Below are 21,712 nucleotides of genomic sequence, written 5' to 3'. Positions count from 1 at the left end.
ATAACAAATAAAAAGTAAATAAATGTACAAGTACTCAGAAACACTAAGTGTTTATTTCTTGAAAGTATGTTACTCATCTCATTAGCATAACTTGCTTTCATATTTTGTTCTAAAACTGCACATCCTGCATCATTTCACTTTCACTTTCAATGCTTTGGGGTAGATACACTTCACAAAAAACACTTGAAATACAATATGGATATAAAGTTATATACAAGTTAACGTGTCAAACTAATCCTCCTACAATGCAAACTAGAACACCAGTTTAACCGGTCCACACTAGCCTTGTGGGTTTTCCCTTATAACATGTACTAATAATCTGCACACAACACACAACAGCACAATGAAGCTGTAAAAGATATTAGCATCAGAAAGACAATTTTCCAGTCAGACTAGTACATGGTGAACGTTTAGCTGCGTCACACGCCTGTGTGTCACATACCAACCACAGCCATACATACACTGGAATTCTACCTGTGGGACGGGTCAGATTAGTTTGATCTGTTTAAAATGCGAGACCAGAAAACATAAAGAGAGCGAAAAAGCAGAGCAGAGCCATACGATAAAACTTTCCACTGCCTAGATACGGTCCAGAATGCTGCAGGGAAATACATTTATTATTGTGAAAGCTGTATCGAAGTAGAGCAAAACTGAGAAGTGTGTGTGTGTGTGTGTGTGTGTGTGTGTGTGTGTGTGTGTGTGTGTGTGTGTGTGTGTGTGTGTGTGTGTGTGTGTGTGTGTGTGGATGACTTGAAGCATCCAGGACCTACTCCATCATCAGTTCCTATCACATCCTTGTGATTCCCGGATATTACCCATGATGCAGTGCTGAATGTGACCTCTCTCTCTTTCTCTCCTCATAATCAATACCAGAGATAAGCAGCTGCCCTATTAGTGCAGATTCTGTTTTCATCACTGAAGATGCACAAGGCTATTTAACCACCATAATTACCAGCTTCGTTCATAAAAAAGCTAAATACACAGTACTGTGCCTAGGCGTACATAATCAACTCTTTATTGTTAAAAATCAAGACAAAGTCCTATTTGCGAAGCTTCTGACTTCCGTAATGTGACAGTTTTAGAACAGGATTTTCAAGTGCCAAAAAATGCAGAGTGGGAAGCAGTTGGATCACTGTAAAAGGAGCACTATGTACAAAAACTGAAAAAGATGGAGCGAGAGTACGGTTAAACTATTATAAAGAGCAAATTGTTTAATGTCAAAATCAGTACCGATATCAGTGTTGGTAGTTAAATGGTTTACAAAATTCATGCTTTTGATCAAATTGTGGCTTGTGAATCATGGATATGAGTGTTTTCTGGATCAGCCAAAAATTAAGAGGGGATGAGACTAATATAATTTGTTTTCATAGGCTATATTCACGCTGCAGGCAAATGTGGCCCGAATCAGCTTTTTTGCACACATTTGACTCTGTTTTTGTCATGACAGTGTAAACAGCCCAAACCGCATGAAATCTGATCTTTTCAATTCTGATTTGTGCCACTTGGTCTTAAATGCAATACAGATCTGACATTGTATGAACAGTCATGTATTAATATGTGTATTAATATGAGTTTTGCAAACTTTTTTTCCATTATTCTGTACTGGTTCGTTCTGCAAACATCCTCTACTCCTCAGTGGCATAGCAGAAAAACACACAAGGCAAATACTTTACCCCAAAAATCTATTTTTAAAATTTTCACTTGTCAAAACTGGCACTTGTCAACCAAACATTAACCATTAGCCTGTAACCAAAAAAAAGATTACCACCATAATAAAATTGTATTTGAAAAATAAAATGCATAGGCCTACATGAAAGTTATATTTCACTTAATTAATACATTAGCAAAACCAAATGTAAGAGGTTATGCTCTTTTTAATTTCTTTTTTGTTGTTGTTAAGGACAAAATCGAAAACATTTCAGTTTCACTTTGATGAGTTTTGACTGGAGCCTACGTTGTTTATAACAAATTAAAATGAATTAACAGTAGGTTAGGTTATCAGACTCTGCAAACAATGTTTTAGGTTTCAAACACTGATATGCGCATTAGTACTAGCAAAACAACAATTTACAGTTCATTAAAAACAGAACAGTTGTCTTTGAAAAAGTCAATAATCATATTAAATATAATCTGATAACTGCTTCATTCCCTTCGTGTACATTGAGTCCATAATTATATTTATATAATTTTTAAATTTAGATATTTTGTGTCGTGCGTAGTTGTACTTTTACTCATGCGGGTCAGTTTAGGACCATAATCTGTTCACACTGTAAATCTGACATTGGCCACATTTATAACAACAATGTGAACAGCTATCTGAGAAAAAAAAATCAGATTTGAGCACTAGCCTCGCAGTGTGAATGTAGTCATAGTCTAATAGATTCAACCAAACTTTTGCTTGCATTTTTTTTTCCAATTGGCATGTAACAGGCCAAATATTTTTACTATTAATGTTGTTTTGATAAACCATAGTTGCTTTATGAAAGTTGGTTTATCATAAAAGTTTTTAATTATTTTACTCTGAAAAAAAAATGTTACAAGACATCATTTAATTCGGTCTGAAATATTAGCCCTTTTCATGCTATAACCAATATTACAATGCTTTTCAACTGACCAAAAACCTATCCAAAATACTGGTGGCCAACAGTCTAAATCATAATTCACACAAAATATAATCTACCTCATAATTAAACATTAAACAAGTTTCTTTCTTCTGTTGAACACAAAATAAGATATTTTGAAGAATGCTGGTTGATGAGACTTCCATAGTTGAAAAAATTACAGTTGAAGTCAATGGAGCACAGCAAGCAGCAATTTTTAAAATATCTACTGGTGTTGATCAGAAGAAAGAAACTCAAAAAACAATGACAGATTTTTAGGGTAAACAATTTCTTTAAAAGATAAGGGATCAGAAGAAAATCATCAATCATATCATTCTGATTTAAGAATAAAAAGAAATATCACACCAAATGAGTCATTCAAAACACCATCAAAAACACTCATTCATTAATGAACCAAACACTGTCTGTTCCCCAAATACAAATAGGGTTGATTAGTAGTGTTGGTAAGGGTTTTACAAAGTCATTTTTCTTGTTTTATAAACCGAGATATTAAAACAATCACACCCTTTGGAGTTCAAAGGCACTCCTGTCTCTGTGTTACAGCATCTCCGCCCTTCTGTTTGCCTTCACAGCCTGTCCTTAGTGTATTCTCTACACGCTGCTCCACAGAGAACAAGGTGAAAAGAAGTGTTTTCCACAGTTAAGGCAACATGGAGCACGACTGCAGTGTTTATGGCTGGCTATAAAAAGGCTTTAGCTGTGTGTTGTTAAATCGATAGAGCTGCTTCATTGGTCTGGCTGGTCTCTAGGTGGAGATCGGTGGGGGCAGGGAGGCCTGACAATTACCATTACTGATACTGCTCAGCACAAACATCCGCTACGCCACCGGAAAGCATAATGAGGGGAGAAAAAAAAAGACAAATGATGTCTAAAAACAAAACGCAGATAAATTGTGTCAATTTGGTTTAGTCACAAACAAAAGTGAAGACAAATTTATATCATACAGTTGAAATCAGAAATATTTGCCCACCTTTCATTTTTTTCTTTCTTAAATATTTCACCAGATGATGTTTAACAGAGCATGGAAATTTTCACAGTATGTCTGATTTTTTCATCTGGAGATAATATTTTTTGTTTTTCTATTCTTATACGTTTTAATTGTTTTAGTTTTTTATTTTTTAAAACCCATTTTAAGGTCAAAATTATTATTCCCTTTAAGCTACGTTTTTTTCGATAGTCAATAGAACAAACCATCGTCATACAATAACTTGCCTAATTACCATAACCTCCCAAATTAACCTAATAACCTAGTTAAGCATTTAAATGTCACTTTAAGCTGTATAAAAATGTCTTGAAAAATATCTAGTAAAATATTATTTACCGTCATTATGGTAGAGATAAAAAAAAAATCAGTTATTAAAAGTGAGTTATTAAAACTATTATGTTTAGAAATGCGTTGAAAATAAATCTTTCTGTTAAACGGAAATTGGGGGAAAAGTAAACAGGGGGGCTAATAATTCTGACTTCAACTGTATTAAAAAATTCTAAATAGACACAGATGCATAGTGTTATTGTGCAATGAGCTCCAATATTCTTCTAAGGTCCTAAAATCCACACCTGAACCGAATTAACTCGAATCGCTACTGACCCAACCAAATGTGCATAAATGTTTTTAATTTATTTATTTAAACCCGACCTAAAACAGACAGGATGAACCGAGAGTCTGACCCAACCCGACTGCATTTCTTTTTACATATAGTGGTTATCTCTGGGATCTTCTTTCAATAGATATCAGAGTTGTTGAAATGCAAACCTGATAGTTTGACAACAATTTTATCGATTTAAATGTTGTTTATTTCATCTCTGGTGAAAATAATCTGTGCACACAAAGAAAGAAAAGCCTTTTAGTGCATAAACATGCATCATAATGAAGTGAGTGGATATCATATCTCTATAAGATGGATTTCTGTGTGTGATTTTATTAAATATATTTATATTTTTTCTATGTGCACTTAACACCATGATGTAGAATTTTTTTAAATGTCTATCCCTTATCATTTAGCAGAAACTCTGTTTAAAGGGCCTGATTCATTACATTTCTATCATTCAATTTAAATAACCTAAGCACTTAATAGTGCTGGCAATTAATACCTAACCCAACCTATGTCTGAGGCACACGTCAAAATCTTGGACCCAAACTCAGTTGTGTCTCAGGTTGGGTCTTAGAATTTCAGATTCCAAATTAACCTATCAAAACATTCAAAGTAGAGTGCAGCATTAAAAGCTCCACTCAAAAACTCAAAATGACCAGATGTCATGTTTGAGCTCAGGGGTTATTAAATGATTGTATGTTCCTTTGTTGAACCCATTGGTTGCATTCATATTAACTTGAATTAACTATTCATATCCAATGTGAAAAACAACATTATTCATGATGCTGTATAGAATATTTCACCCATCAGTGAGTTGCAGAACAAAAAAACCAGAGGAACTTTAGCCCAATCCAATGCAAATCACTTTAGAAAAAAAAAATCTGCCATATCCTGTCTATGTATCCCTATAATTAGCTCCAACCTTAGACACACCTGCCTGTGGCTTTCTAGTGATTTTAAAGACATTTATTAGCTTATTCAGATATGTTTGATTAGGGTTGGAGCAAAACAGAACAATGGCCTTCTAGAAACCCAGTTGCCCATCCCTATGCAAAGTAAAAATATGATAATACAAACCTTACTATAACCATAACAGTGACCTTCATGGCACACAATGCAACACTGATTCTTATTTTAAACATTCTCGCACTGTAACATAATTTATTTTGACTGCTATATTGCCTTTTTAAATCAACTTTCCATTCCCAGACAGATGACACCAAAAATTAAGAAATGTTTTACTTTTTGTTTGGGTTTTGACCAAGGAAAGCTTGTGTTTTAATTTGAGCAAACTTTCAGGGTCAAGCTGCTGTGTTGGTTTTTGTCAACAAAACCAAACTGGACCTATCAGCTGTGGGAAGTGTCAGCAGGGGCATATATTATGCAATAAAGCCACTTCTAGTTTCTGTGCGTCTTTTTTGCTTCAAAATAAATTCTTTTGAACTTTTAAAACGACTGATTTTTGAGCTGTCTGTGAATCTACATTATTAAATTAGTTTACTGATTTGAACTGATATAATAATATGGACTTTTGCTACATTAGCAGTGTTTATTTCTGTCATGTGAATGCATTGCATTTAATTATATTTTTGATAATGATATCTCCTAATCTTCAACAGAGAAGTGAATTGCTTAATCACTTGCAAGAATTGAATCAAACTGACACTCTTGAGTTTACAGGTCAGACTTCACCAAGCTTGAACTTTGCACCACAGCGACCTGCATACTTGATGCATGACCCCGCGTTTCCAGTCTGATGCATTTGTGTGTGTATGAATGAATGAAATTCTATGGGGAGAAAAGTCAAGTGTGACCGCAGCTAAAGTCTCGATCAAGCATTGTGAAATCACGTAACCAGGTTGAATTTGTTTGGTTTTGTCAACCCAAAAACTTCCTCTGCAACCCTGTTCAACTTGTTTAGTGCAACAGGCCTTTAATGAAAAGCATTCAACATGCAAACGATCACGTCATCCATTTGAGTTTTGCTTTGCAAAATGTGATGATAGCACAGTAACAAACTGGGTAATGGTTTGCAAGTCAACAAATAAACTGCCATCTTACTTCCACACGTGACATTGGTGGCTAATCACTGTGTTAAGGCATGGCAGGAAAGCTTAGAGTACAAAACAGGTGTATAAAGTACAAAAGGCCAATTCAGTTGTGCTGCACAGGTAAAAAACTGCTGTAGTGTGAATTTCATGCACAGCCTCTTAATTTGTCATAAAGTGTTTGCCAATTTGAAAGCAAGTGATTCACAAACTAAATGAATAATACATTACTGCCAAAAAAAGAAGTATCCTAATCCCTCATGGAGGCATATTTGCCAAAGAGCCAGTTTTGCACTGATATAAAACAGGAACAGAAAAATCCAAAAGGACAAACAGGCTTCTCTGCTTAATCACGACACACACAGACAGTGAAAATGACCACAAGCATTATCATATACTTGACGACGTGAGTAACTATCCACCATTCTTTGATAAACCCAAAATGTATAGACGTTTAACTGCTGAGCAACAAAGCAAACATACAAGACAAAGGCAAAGTGAAACTTGAATTATGTACATCTAATGTGAAACAATGAGTGGGTGAACACAATTAACAGAATCTGATTACAAGACCAAGAGCTATTATGTAACGGTAACAACTTCACTGGTATAGAAGCATTTTAGTGAGAAGGGTTTAAGATAAAGTTTGCATGTAATTTTTATTACCCAAAAGACCTGCAAAAAAGGATTGTGTTTAGATGCATTTATTTTTAGATTTATATTTAACCCAATAATTTCTAACAATGCATGCGGTCCAGCATAGGTGTTAAATATCTTCCTTTATCTGTGCAAGCTTATAAATTGCTAAGGCACAAACCAACCTAATTTTTGCTTAGACAACAACTTCATTTATTAAGCTGATTTTATTATACTCTGTTGTCAGAAAACTGTTGTAAATGTGAACATGCTTAATAGAGTGGAGGAACTAAGATGTCAATTTGTATGCAAAAACCCGGAAGCGAAATAGCATTTTAGTAGTTCCGGTTCCCTCGTTCCAAAGTGAATGGGGTTTTTTGAATGGGGTTTCAGTAAAATCCCTTAAATAAGGTTTGTGGCAAACACAAACTCAAGATACTTTCACGTTTTGTTCTATGACATAAAACACATCAGTTACAGCACACTCTTGAATTTTTAAATCGGTTTTACTTCGTTAAAAAGACGGTTGCTATCAAGTTGCTGAATGGGACTACAGGCGGTGTCAGGGACATTATACATCATCAAGCTGATCTGGTCTGGAGCGCGGCTCGCTTGTGTTGGGCATTTGTATTTGTCTGTTATTTAGGTATTTTCATGAATAGTATTTTATAGTTTATAGTATTATTCTAATTGGAATTCAGATTCAGATTTACTTGTAAAGGCTGTTGAGACATTCATTTGTTGATCATTTATTTTAATAAACAATATTATAAAGATACTACTTACCAGTGCAGCCTGTCTCTTTCCTGCTCTCAGTAATGCAAACGTGTGAATAAATGTGTAAAAATACATTCATGTTAACTGTCATTTTAACGTGATCAAGTGATTTTTCGTCTTTTTTTCTTCATCTGAACACATTTAACTCTGTCATAACTGCAACATTTACACTCCTCCATAAAATGTATAGCAGAAGTGACTGTGTGGTAGTTGTGGTTAATTAAAATAAAACTGAAATAAAAATATAAAATGTTATATCTAACTCATATCAGATCAAATTAAAAAAATAAACCAAAAACAGTGATTCTTTTCTTCGGTCAATAGTGGATCGACTAACTTCTAGCTATAGTACATGCAGTATCATCAATATGTCTGACAAACGCACATGCACACACACACACACGCACACACGCGCACACACACACACACACACACAGAGAATATTTCTTTACCATTTTCTAGCCAACACAATTAATTCCATCTCACTGCACTGCAACTTGACCATAGAGCCTAAAGGGAAAGTGGGAAATAATTCCCTACATATATAATCACTTATATTATGTACATATATATATGTAGATAAAATAATAGAGATGTTTATAAAATGCAGCAATCTTTAGCAAACATGGGAACACAGTGGATGGCGAGGGTAAATACATTATTCTTTACAAGCAGAGAGTAACAGAAAACGAACTACAGAATGAAAAGTACAAAGATCAGCCCTGCTATCAGCCCTGTGCTTGTACGAAATGTCCAGACACAGGCCCCAAAGACACAGAGGCGTACAAGAACACAACAGTGTGAGCATTCAGCAATTCTCCATAAATAATTCCCTGTGAATTCAAAACAACTGGAAGCAATGCATTTCCATAAACACCATCTATCTCGTCTGGAATCTCATACTCTGTATTAACCCTCAAGCTTGAATTTAAAAAAGCTACACAGAAGCTTACAGGGGACCAGATTATCTGTGTTTAAAAAAATCTTTATAAAAGCAGCATATTTTTGCTTTCAATGACCAATTTCTTTACCAGTCCTGATGCTTTTACAAGTTGTTTACATAATGCAATGTGTTTTAAATGAAAATAAGTCTATTATTTTCAATTTACTAAAAGCTAAGAAGTTTTATCATTATTATCATTTTTTAGTATTATCACTGTTGTTATTATTATTATTATTAATAATAATAATAATATTATTATTATCATCATTTTATATTATTATTATTATTACAGTGGATAATGAAAGGGTCAGAAACAAATTATTATAGATTGTTTATTAGATTTTATGGAGATGCACTCCCACTGCAAAGTCATCTCAATTGATTTAACAAATTCTTTTCAAATATGATATTTAGTGAAATTGTATTCATATCGCAAAATAAAAAAATATTGCAATGTTAGATTTTTCCAATATTGTAGAGCCCTGGTGCACATAAAATAAAAAAGCAATACTGAAACTTACAATAGTATCTGGATGCAGCCTTTATGATGCAAGCTGAGATTGCATCTTTCAGCGATGCAATGTCAGACACGATGAACTCAATGGAGCTAGTGATGTCACTGTGAGGGGTAGGGTTAGGGGTGGGGTTAGTTGAGCCCATTAAAAAGCATTGCATGCAGCTCAGATTGCATCTGCACCTGACCAGGTCTCCATCCAGACCCCTCTCGAAACTTAAGACACTATAGATGCCATGAAGAATATAGGAATAACTGTAGATCTTTTGTGATATTTAGAGCTGATAAATAAAATCTACTCTATAGACTCACTGATAAAATATTTCTAGCAAAGCATCACATTCAAACCCAATGTGAACTTCAGTCTATAAAGATGATATCTGCAGACATTATGCATTCATGCAAGCTGCAATGCATATAAAAAAAATGAAGACAAACTAAAATCAAAATGGCAAGGGCCCAAAAAACGTCTCAGTTGTTCGATTAGCCTGTCATGTAATAAACAATTTGGAAACCCACTTTTGCACTGAGCCCAGTCTTTCAGCTAATATGTCTGCCCCATGAGGACTAATTATCAGTAACAGTGATATGAACATGGCGTGCAGCGAGTGCCAGTCGCTGTGCACATGACAGAGTTTCTGACTAGGGACAGGGAATCGTTTCCTCTTCGCTGATGAACAAGCCTAATGGAGGACCCTAGATATAGGCAGGACACAACACTCGAGTCTCAGGAAACGCCAACCACAGACGTCATAGTCCGCACATGGGACTTTATATCCACCCAACAGAGATCGCATCCAACATGAAGCACATCCAGCTCCATCAACATGGACGGAAATCTGCTGTTGTGAAAATGTGTTTTGGCAACAAAGATGACACAGCTCTTCATTGTTTCCAAACCAGCAGCAAGCAAATGGTCTTTTAAAATCTTACATAATACTACAATCTTCCATTAACAGTTTAGTATTAACAAATATTATGTTTGAAACATTATATATACACGTTGTATATAATAATAACAACTTTATATATAAATGGTTATTGCTAATTAGATAAACTATTTAGGAATTATCACAATCTTTACATATTTTTGTTTATTTTGTTCCTTTAATTCTAATGATTTATGTATACGTCACTTTGGATAAAAGCTTCTACCAAATAATTAAAAGTAAATCCAATTCGTAAGTCATGCCTTAATGAGTACTATAAGTTTAAAGGGATAGTTCACTCAAAAAAATACATTTACTCCATTCACTCACCCTTCATGTGGTTCCAAACATTTCTGAGTTTCTTTAATCTGTGCAACACTAAAGAACAATGTTAAAAACCTGTAACCCTTGACTTCCATAGTAGAAAAAACAGAGACAGATGTCAATGGTAACAGGTTTTCAGCATTCTTCAAAATATCTTATTTTGTGTAATTCAGAATAAAGAAACTCATGAATAAGTAAATGACGGCATAATAAACTTTTTTGGGGTGAACTATCCCTTTAAGCCTTGTAATGTTAACAGAATACAGGATGGTGTCGACAGTCATTTATGATGACAGTGTAGTCATATAACACATTAAAACTCATTTTTAAAAACACACAGTGTAAACTACTGCCTGTGTGTGTATATTAGCATTGTGTTTTGTTTGCTTTGCCATGTAATAAAGCATTTGAACCCTGAAATGTGATGTGTGATGTCAGACTTATAGAAATGTTTAAAAAGATTCATAGCTCATGAAACTAGATTAACTTTTAAAGGTGGTAACATTAATAAACCAAATTTTGTAGCAAAAAGTACCGACTTATTAAACTAACCAGTCCTTTCAGAGGTTAAGAATCAACATAAATCATTTACAGGTGGTTATGACTGTCATATAGCGATGCAAAGTCCGAATCATTAAAGTGACTTTGTTTATTTGCTGATTTTAAGAAAGTAATTCAGCTGTTTCACATCATAGCATAATGAAAAAAATGCACAAAAGCACGCATATCACTTTAAATGGGTGCTCAGGCAAACAGCAAGAAGAGCAAAACTATATGCTCATCATGGCATATTTGCACGGTTTTAAAACCACCAAAGTTTTATACTGTTCCTAAGGTTGAAGTTTTTTTTAATCTATTTTAATTCATTTTTAAAGGCAACAGTATCTTCAGCAGAAAAGGAACGTCTACATCAACAGCTACTGGTTCAAAATATTTTAAATGTTTCCTAAAAAATATATATTGTGTTGAATATGGGGGAAAAGTTGTTTTATTATTTAAATATTATTATTACAAATATATTATTATTTATAAACCTATTACTTTTTATTTTAGAGCAGTGATAGTAATAAATAGTCCCAATACCGTAAAACCGTGATATTTTTATCCCTGGTTATCATACCGTCAGAATCTTATACCGGCCCATGCCTACATGGTTTCTGACATCACAGTTTCATTATGTGATCTGACAAAAACATATTTTCGAACATATTGCTTTAGTACATGTTTTTACTGTATCACAAAAAAAAATCTAAATCTAAATGCAACTTAATAAAGCGAACTTGCAGTTTGTATGTGTTGACAAAACCATCATCATAAAATTGTACACATATTTTCCATTGTATTTTATACAAAAATAATGCTACATTTATGTATGTATTTTCATAATGACGTTATAGTTGCTTCTTTACGCATTACATTATTTAAAAAAAAAAATCACTCACTCAACTGGTGTGAATCATTCAGACCACTATATATATATAAATATATATATATATAAATATATATATATATATATATATATATATATATATATATATATATATATAAAATCTTTTTAAAAAAATAATTTAAAATAATAATTTTCCTATAAATTTAAATATTTTTATAAGAAAAATATTTATTAATGGATCTGAGGTCAAACTGAGAGAGGTGAAAAATCTAAATTTAATCCAAGATTAATCAAATGTAATCCAAATAAAATCTAAAATGTTATCCAAATAGTCAGGATACATACTACCCAAAAATACCAGGGAACTTGTAATTGGCAACACATTAAAACATGAAAGAACACAACCAACTAATAAATAAAAATAAGTTAAAATATTATTTCTTCAGATTCTGTGAACAGTTTTTATCAATTAATTGATCAGATCTCACAAAAAAGGTTAAATCAGATATTTACTATCATAAAATTAACTCATTTATGTTGTAGGCTACAGTCAATATGCCAATTAGATTTCATTTTACATATCGAAGAGAATGCTTATTTTGACCTTTAAAATGTCAGGAGAGCATCATTTATTTATTTTCAATATATTATTATTATATATTTATGATATATATATATATATATATATATATATATATATATATATATATATATATATATATATATATATATATATATATAGTCATAATGCTTAATACACCCTACAATGGTACTGAACAAAGGCCATGTACACTGCAAAAGCTCTCTTGTAATGAATGAATAGATGCCTGACTCCAGACTGACAGCCGCGGTCGTCAGCAGTGTAATTGAGGTCTAATAATCCTAATAATGGCCAATGACATGCACTTACTCAAAGGCGAAGAACAGAGAGCAGGTTCCGACGATGAGAAACAGGGTCAGGTAAAATACTCCTTTTTGCCGAGCCATCATTACCCGTCCATCGCAGCAGAAGGTGTTTTTCCCAGGTAATTTCTCCCATTTTCGAGTGATCTTCCGCGTTATCATCACCGCCGACATGGTAGCGAATGTACAATCAAATTATCTTCGTTCAACTCAACCTGAAATGAAGCACAAGCGCGTCCACTGAATGATTAACCTGAGATTAAGAGTTATCAGCTATCAAGAAACACTGGAGCTTTAGCAGGAATGCAATTCTTCGTCCTGTGCAGAATTCTCCAGGTGAATCTTCAATGTTAGTTTGTTTTTAAATCACAAGTCCGTTGATCTACATATCTGCATATCATCTGTACTTAAATCCATGGTTATTTAAAGTCCCAATCAAATGCCAAAAAGCAAAATCCTCCTCCAAAAGCGAAGATATCCCATTCTGGCACAGAATAAAAGTGTTCCAGGTTAAAAATTGTAAAGATTTCGGATCAAAAAGCGAGGCTGAGATGAAATAAACGTGCAAATGCTGAACACATCTGGAGCGTGAGTGGACCTTGACCGACTGACATTTATGTCATTGGTTTGGTTGGTTAAAAGCGTCTTTCCCGAAAGGATTCTCCGTCTCTTTTTCTTTTGAAACGACACTAAATAAATTTCAGTAACCCTGTTGTGACCTGTGTCGATAATTAAGAAATTTTTCGGGTAACGTGTGAAATATTCGTTCTTCCAGTTTCGCGTCGTAGGATGCAGGCAAGACTGGATTCTGTTCGGGAGCAGGAAACACGCCTAGATTGAAATGTCTCTTCTTAAAGGGCCAGCGCCTTTCTGCACGGGGAACAAAGGAATTTGGTTTTCTAATGCTAATATCAAGCCCACCATGAAGGCAATCATTTAAAAAAAAGTGAAATATAGATACTTCTGAGACCATTAATGGAAGATTATATTTAAAGCAAGTTAAAAGAAAACTTACCTATTAATTTTATTTTATTTTAGTTATTTGTGTACACCTTTAATAATCCTTGTTTTACGTTGCTGTTAGATTTGTCCAGTATTGTTGTATTATTACAATTAAAGCAAACTACAACTAAAATAATAAAACACAGTTTTTGTATATTTAAATACCATAAAGCTATCTAACTTAAAATAATAATAAAACAATTATAGCTTATGAAATAAGGATTTTATTATCCAATTGAAATATTAAATAATTATTTCATTAATTATTGTTTTGGTTAACTTAAAATCTACAGTTAAAACTATGAATTAAATACTACAACTACAATAGTTATGCAATTAAAAATATTAAAATGAATAACTAATATTAAAAAAGCAAAAGCAACACAAATAACACAAATAAAAATGACAAAAGACACAAAGCACTAGATAAAATATGAATAGAATAAAAAGTAATTTAAATTATTTATTAAAACTACTAGATACTTGATTAATATTAATAATGATAATAATAAAACAAAAACAAATATTATCTAAATAGTCTTTTACTAACGTATAATTTAACCTTTGTGTCTATTTATTTATTCATTCATTTTCTTTCGGCTTAGTCCCTTTATTCATCAGAGGTTGCCACAGCGGAATTAACCGCTAGCTATTCCAGCATATGTTTTACACAGCAGATGCCCTTTTAGCTGCAACCCAGTACTGGGAATCACTACTCACTTTCACACATATATGGCCAATTTAGTTTACTCAATTCACCTTTAGCGCATGTCTTTGGACTGTGGGGGAAACCAGAGCACCCGGAGGAAGGTCCACGCGAACATGAGGATGTCAAGAAACTCCACACAGAAACGCTAATTGGCTCAGAGAGGACTCGAACCAGCGACCTTCTTTCTGTGGGCTATTGTGCTAACCACTGAGCCACATGGTTGCCCTGTGTCTATTTATTGTGCATAAAATCAAACCAGAATGTTGATTTTGATGCAAATATTGTGTTCCTAAAGGCTTTCCCTTGAAACAGCATTTCATGTTCACCATGCCCAGCAAAGACGAAACAAACCCTATTTTGACTAATTCATAGCACTGCTGCAGATTCTTTCTTTATTATTGTTTCCTTTAATGTTTTTTGTCCCTCATATCACTTTTGAGGTATTCATGAAATGAAGGCAGCCGAGAAACAAAAAGTGCTTTTTTGAGTTGTTTATGCACCAGTGATGATTGCATGAGTAATTTATCTCTTCAGATTTTGCATAAAAAAGACAGCCTGCAATCTCTTCAGTATGTAAAATGGTCTAAGCGCTTGGACATGCTGTAAGCGAATGCTGTTCAAGCTTAGATCTTGAGAGATGGAGTTCAGCAAGTTTATGAGTAGGAGTTCATTAGAGATGCTGGGCAGGAAAGCTGTGCTATAGCAAAGATTATTTCTATAGCAGAGAAAGATATTAATTAGCAGGGAGTCTTTCTATTTGTCTCAGTTAGTGGCCGATTTAAGTGGCTGGATTAAAAAAATCCATGAATATATAAATACAGACCAACATTACTTTAAAGAAGTAATGCTTAAAAAAGTATTTTGTCAGAAAACATGGCTCATTTTCAGTGAATGTAAATGAAAGAAGACGAATTTTGGAAACAGATGGTGTAGGTAGTAGTGACATCTGCTATCAAGGGCTAAAACAGAGTCATGCTAACCGGCCAAATCTTTTTGACCCCTCGGCCTGGCCTCTGCTGGTGGCTTCGGTAACTGCACCATCTGCTTTCTCTAAGTATCTTTCTACATTGATGATTTAAAAAATGTTGTTTTGGTGTCATTTTCCTGTAAGGGCATTATCATGAGATGAAAGATATTCGTGTGATTTAGATATAAGATCATAACATTGAATGACATCAAGCACAATAATAAACAAGGAAATAAAGAAAATTTAAATAAAATAAAATACTACTAATTAAATAAATAAAAAACAGGTTACCGAGGCAAAATTATAAAATTAAATAATGTTTAAAGTCCTTATAACATTTTATCACAACCCCCCCCCCCAACACACACACACACACACACACACACACTTTTTTTTTACTATAAACATTTTGTAATGTAGCAATTAAACAATTCAAGTCACAGAGAAAATTCTGCAAATTGGGTAATGATTAAAATTTACATTTGTGAATATAATTACTACCCATTAAATTAAATAAATTGTTTGTTTGCATGTTTGTCATTTGAAAAGTAACAAATTATATTAGACATACAAAATTCAATGTTACACCTACAATTCGATGTAAAAAAAAACACTGATAAATCAGACCAAAACCCTTTAACATGTTGGCATTTGACAAAAAGATGATTAATTGATTCAATACTTGAGTTACAAGACACAATTTGAATTAGGATTATCAAATTTAGACACAATCTAATTTGTGGGGGGAGATATTGTGTAACACTTTTAAGCACACAGAACACAGAATTTGTAAGGTAAGATCAAAGTTTTTTAAGTTGATTTTATCTATTAGAAAATTCCAAAGAACTTTTTCCCCTCGGAGTGACTTTTTTCTTTGACTGAAACATTTCTTATGTTTTAATACTACATTTAAGGTCGTGAACGCATTATTCTTGAACTAAAAACTTTGGTTCTTTTTTAACAATCACTTCGAAAGACAAGTGGCATTTCATTAAATGAGCAAGGCCATTAGGTATGGCCTTAATCACCATATGAAATTCTTTATGAATAACAGGTAAATTATATGTGGATTAAGTAAATCCATGCTAATATGTATTTTAAATAGACACCTTTATAGTGACATTTCATTATGATTTATTTAATAAAACTTTTATTAAGTACTACTTACAAATTAATAATTAAATGCAAAAGTTAAGTTGTCAAAATAATTGAAAAATATAAAACATTTATAAAAATAAATATTTTTTAATTGTCAGTTTAAAAAAAAAATAGCATACCAGTTTTCCATTTAAAGAATTTTGAAATATAATTTTAAGTAAAATTTCATGATAAATTATTTAAACTATTTGTTTCAATTTAACAATTTAAATAACAATTAATTCACTATTTAATTTTTCAAATGTATAGCTGTTTCTGTCTGAATTTCATTGAAATTAAAACATTTTTATCAGGATTCTTTGATGGGACAAAAATGAGGCACATCAATATTTGACTAAACCTTTTTCATTGTAATTAGTTTACCGAAACTAAACATAGGAGACACTAAACATAGGAGACGAATAAAAATAAATGCCCTTAAGCAAACAAAATGCCTGACAGACTAAAAAAACCTCTGAGATCTTAATATATATTTTCCTATAAATTAAAATTAACAAATTTATCCTTGTGACATAGTAAGTACAGTTTTATCTGTTTGTTTAATTTTATTATACCTTATTTATTTCAGTTCCTGAAATTCTTGTGACTGAATGAAATATTAACTTGGTTGTATAATCTGTAAAACTTTTATAGCACTTAAATCATTTCCGTCCTCGCCGACAGGAAAGCGACGTTTGTAGTTTTTATCACCGTTTTCATTACAACGAAACTTAACCGAAAAAATACATTTCCCAGAGTGCTATTAGCGGGGAATTAAACATCCGTATTCTAAGATCCAGTAACACTGGACTGTAACCAGTTTTCTTACAACACATCATGCAAATAAATGTGAAGCAAAACAGGTTGAGCTGACTCCAGAACAGATTGTATATTTGTTCGTTGTTTTCCGGTTGTGTATACGGAACTAAGTGCGACGGTGCAGCGTCTAAATGCGATCACTATTCTTCGTCGTTAAAAGGTAACGAATTTAACAATCTAAATGGTTTAATGTACACTTTTGGTCACCTGTTAAATTTGTTACACGGCAGGTAGATGAATTCGTATGTTCACAAATATTGCTTGAATTAAATAACGATAAACTTGACCGGCTGCCTTAGCAGGTCACAAAAGCCATTTGTGTAACGTTAAGTTGGTTTTATATTCACACATTAGGACTTTCTCATTACTAATATAATTTCAGACAAGTATTCTTGGCCAATTTTAAAGAATTAAGTCTTATTAGCAGCTAACGACCAAAGTACAACACTGTTCACAGTCAATTAAATACTGGTAATGTTGTTTTGAAGTCATACTTGTATGTGATTTGACACAAAATATTTAAAGTGCCATAGTAAACAATATAGAAAGTATGTCATAAGGCAGGGGTGTCCTAACATAATCTTAGAGGGCCGGTGTCCTGCTGAGTTTAGCTCCAACTTGCTTTACACACCTGCCAGGAATTTTCTAGAAACGTTATATCTAGAAAAAGCTTGATTAGCTGGTTCAGGAGTGTTTAATTAGGGTTCGATCTAAACCCCCCCCCCCCCCCCCCCCCCCCCGTCATAAGGGACATTCTAGAACACTCAACGAAAAAAAGCTTAATGTGGCTTATTGTACCTAAACATCAACCAGCAAAACCCAAATTTATGTCAAACTTTACTTGTAATTAACCTGAACTATAGCTAAAGGGAAAAACATCACGTTAAGTCTTTTCTCCCCCATTAAAGCAAGGGTTAATCTATCATAAATAAAATTAGATTTTTTTTAAACAGCCTTTTTAACATTTGGTTTCCCCCGGTTGTTAAGTTACTTTAAGCCTTTCCTTATTCTTCTTTTGATAATAGTTATTCTTAATCACAGGTAAAGTTTGACAGAAATTTGGGTTTCCCTGGTCAGTGTTAAGGTACATTAAGCCACGTTAAGCTGTTTCCTTATAATGGACTATGGGGAGAATGCTTAAAGTGAGATTGTTCACTTCATATATTAAAATAAATTGAGGTAAAGTTGGTTTTTATAGTCGCACATTCAGACTTTTTCCCTAATAATATAATCTTATTTGCACATTCTAAATAGGGAAATCATATAATCAGCCAAAGACTATCAAAGTACAACACTGTTCACGGTCAATTAAAAAGTGCTAATGTTGTTTTGAAGTCCTATTTACATGCGATTTCACACCGAATATTCAAAGTACCATGGTTAACAATATAGGGACTGTGTCACAAGTTAGCACTGAGTGAATGTGCAAATATAAAATCAACTTTACCTCAATCTAAAATATAAGCTTGTTATTTTAACAGCAGAAAGTGTTTATCAGGAGTATATTTTATAAAAATTGAATTGTCTCCAGATGTTAAGTTAAACCACATTAAGCTGTTATAATGGACTTAAATTGGGATAAAATGCTTAACATGACGTTGTTTACTTCATCTACAGAATCAGGGCTTGATCTTTTGATAGTACTTAGTTTTAATAACAAGTAAATTTTAATAGATTTTTGGCGTGCCCCACTTTTTATAATTAACTCAATAGGGAGAAACGCATTTCATGATCATTTTTATTTACTAAAATAAGAGCTCACTCTTTTGACAGTGTTTGTCACGAGTAGAATTTGATAGATATTTGGTTTCCCTACTTTTTGTTAAGGTACATTATGCCAATGTTTCTCAACCACGTTCCTGGAGGACCACCAGCTCTGCAATTTTTTTCCATGTCTCTTTAACCAAATACACCTAACTCAGATCATCAGCTCATTAGCAGAGACTGAAAGACCTGTAATGGGAGTGACAGACAAAGGGTGTGACCTCAAAAACATGCAGTGTTGGTGGTCCTCCTGGAATGTGGTTGAGAAACACTGCATTAAGTCATTAGGACTCATTCTTTTTACAGTAGTTCGGGTTAATTACAAGTAATGTTTGACATAAGTTTTGGTTTCCCTGGTTGATGTTCAGGTACAATAAGCCACATTAAGCTTCCTGTCATAAGTTGTCAATGAACCAATATGCGAATATAAAACCAACTTTACCTCAATACCAAAGCCAAGAGTTGTCTAAATAAAGAACTGAAGTATTAGAGTTATTTTGGGGCTTTTAATATGTCATTAATGCATGAGCTGTCATTACGGTTCTGTCTGATTGTTGTTTTAATCTATCACAGGACGACTCCATTCTAGCATGATGTCTGAGGGCAGTTCATTTATGAAAGGCATGATCTTCGGAGGAATATTCTGCTTGATCATGTCTTTCTTTGAGACCTTTAATCCAGGAACCCACTCAGAAGGTCACAATCACCTCCACCATCATTTGAAACCTGTCAGCAAAGATGAGCTACAGAAGTTATCAGAGTCTCAGATGTCTGAGTTCGCTATGCAGGTTCGAGTCTACTGCCTCATCATGGTTACTCCAAAGCTTTTAGTTCACTGGGCGACAGCTAACGACACCTGGAGCAAACACTGCGACAAATCTGTGTTTTACACCTCTGAGGCGTCTAAAGCTCTAGATGCGGTTGACCTACAGGAGCAGGACGAGTGGACAAGGCTTCGCAAAGCCATCCAACACGCTTATGAGAACGCCGGAGACCTGCACTGGTTTTTCATAGCGCGACCCACCACCTTTGCTATTATAGAGAATCTCAAATACCTGGTGTTGGATAAAGATCCAAGCCAGCCGTTTTACATTGGCCACACGGAAAAGTCTGGAGAGCTGGATTATGTGGAGTACGACAGTGGGATTGTGTTGAGTTATGAAGCGATGAGGAGGCTGATGGAGGTGTTTAAAGATGAAGATAAATGTCCAGAGCGAGGACGAGCTCTATGGAAGATGTCTGAAGAAAAGCAACTGGCCACTTGTCTGAAGTACAGCGGAGTGTTTGCTGAAAACGGAGAGGACGCCCAAGGCAAAGGGCTTTTTAACAAGAAGAGTGTGAGCTCTTTGATTTCGGATAGCATCAGCCAAAATCCGGGCGATGTGGTGGAGGCCTGTTGTTCTGACATGGCTATCACATTTGCTGGGATGTCGCCGAGTCAGATACAGGTCTTGATGTACGGCGTCTACAGACTTCGACCGTACGGACACGACTTTCACGATTCCTTGACATTTCTGCCTCCGAAAGACTCTGATAATGATTGAGGGAGTTTGTGGATTCTGGAACTCTTACTGTGACTCTCAGCAGTGAAATGTTGATCATAATTGGGTGCGGGATGAATTATTTGTGAAGTTGGTGAAGGTAAAAATGAAAAGGATTTGCATTATGATTTAATACTAATAAGTCAAGTGCTGGATCATGTGTGTGCACTTGTCAGTATTTTGAATAAAAATGCTAGATTCACATTTATGGATCAGATCTGTGTAAATCTGCGGCAAGATTTATAGTTCCTGCTGTTTTCAGAAGTCGGTAAAGTAGCTGCTTTCATGCCAAGTCAAAACTGTCATTTCTAGATGATGTTCACGTGAGATAACACTGTTCACATTTTTAGACGTGTGATTATTTTACACTTTCACAAGTTACAGTAATTAGAACCGGGGATGAATGCATTTACTTCTACCACTGTAAAACCATTAATTAAATGGAAAAGAGAATGTATATTTTATATCAGGGGTGTCAAAATCAGAGTTTAGTTCGAGCCCTGCTCAAACACATACTGGTGGTTGTAAAATAATCCTGAAAGACTTGATTAGCTGGATTTGGTGCGTTTAAATAAGGTTGAAACTAAACTCTGCAAGGATTTGGCCCTCCAGCAACTGAGAGGGACACATTTTTACTGTTCATTTACATGACAATGTTTTTTGGGGGGCATGAAAAAGCTAATTATTTTAATTGGATTTAAAGTGCAACTTTTGGCAAAAACAATTGTGAAAACAGTGGCATCATGGACTTTATGGATATTATAATTCCGGTTTCAAGCCGCTACTCATTTGAATTGAGAAAATATTTGTTTATGACATTTTTTAGTCAAATCACACATTAAAGTGAATTTTATATAAAAGCAAAGTGGACAACAGTCTCTGGGCCTGCTGCATCACAAATACCAAAATTTTAACAATTTCTAAAAAAAAAAAAAAAAAATTTTTTGGCCATCTGATATTAGGCAAGGACATAAATGTTTATTATTACCATTTGAGCCTCTCCATACAGTTTGATATAGCGCTTGGACCCGGAAGCCGCTTGGTGTGACGTCACACTTAACAAGCGTATAGGCATGTTTCAGTACTTTACAACCAA

At 34.0% G+C, this 21,712-nt stretch overlaps 2 protein-coding genes across 3 annotated transcripts in view; one reads left to right on the top strand and one right to left on the bottom strand.

The window, feature by feature from the left end:
• The window catches only part of zdhhc9 (zDHHC palmitoyltransferase 9), a 44,625-nt gene extending 31,145 nt beyond the window's left edge, over positions 1-13,480 (bottom strand). The window contains exon 1 of one of the 2 annotated variants that reach the window (XR_012389530.1): positions 12,685-13,480. Coding sequence is in view for 1 of the 2 variants with exons in the window: in NM_001110026.1 (NP_001103496.1) it covers positions 12,685-12,839 (155 nt within the window). In the remaining variant the exon portion in view is untranslated. 2 annotated transcript variants of the gene reach the window in all.
• A 3,786-nt stretch (positions 13,481-17,266) lies between these two features.
• c1galt1c1 (C1GALT1-specific chaperone 1) overlaps positions 17,267-21,712 on the top strand; it is a gene marked incomplete at its 5' end in the record, with an annotated part of 5,565 nt that continues 1,119 nt past the window's right edge. Inside the window, 2 exon segments of the mRNA NM_199667.3 lie at positions 17,267-17,471; positions 19,649-21,712. The exon segment at positions 19,649-21,712 is cut by the window's right edge and continues 1,119 nt beyond it. Coding sequence (NP_955961.2) covers positions 19,666-20,619 — 954 coding nt within the window. The 3' untranslated portion in view covers positions 20,620-21,712.

Source organism: Danio rerio, chromosome 14, assembly GCF_049306965.1.
Source record: "Danio rerio strain Tuebingen ecotype United States chromosome 14, GRCz12tu, whole genome shotgun sequence".
Taxonomy (NCBI): Eukaryota; Metazoa; Chordata; class Actinopteri; order Cypriniformes; family Danionidae; genus Danio; species Danio rerio.
The sequence above is the reverse complement of the archived record's forward strand: the minus strand, read 5'-3'. Positions and strand labels throughout refer to the sequence as shown.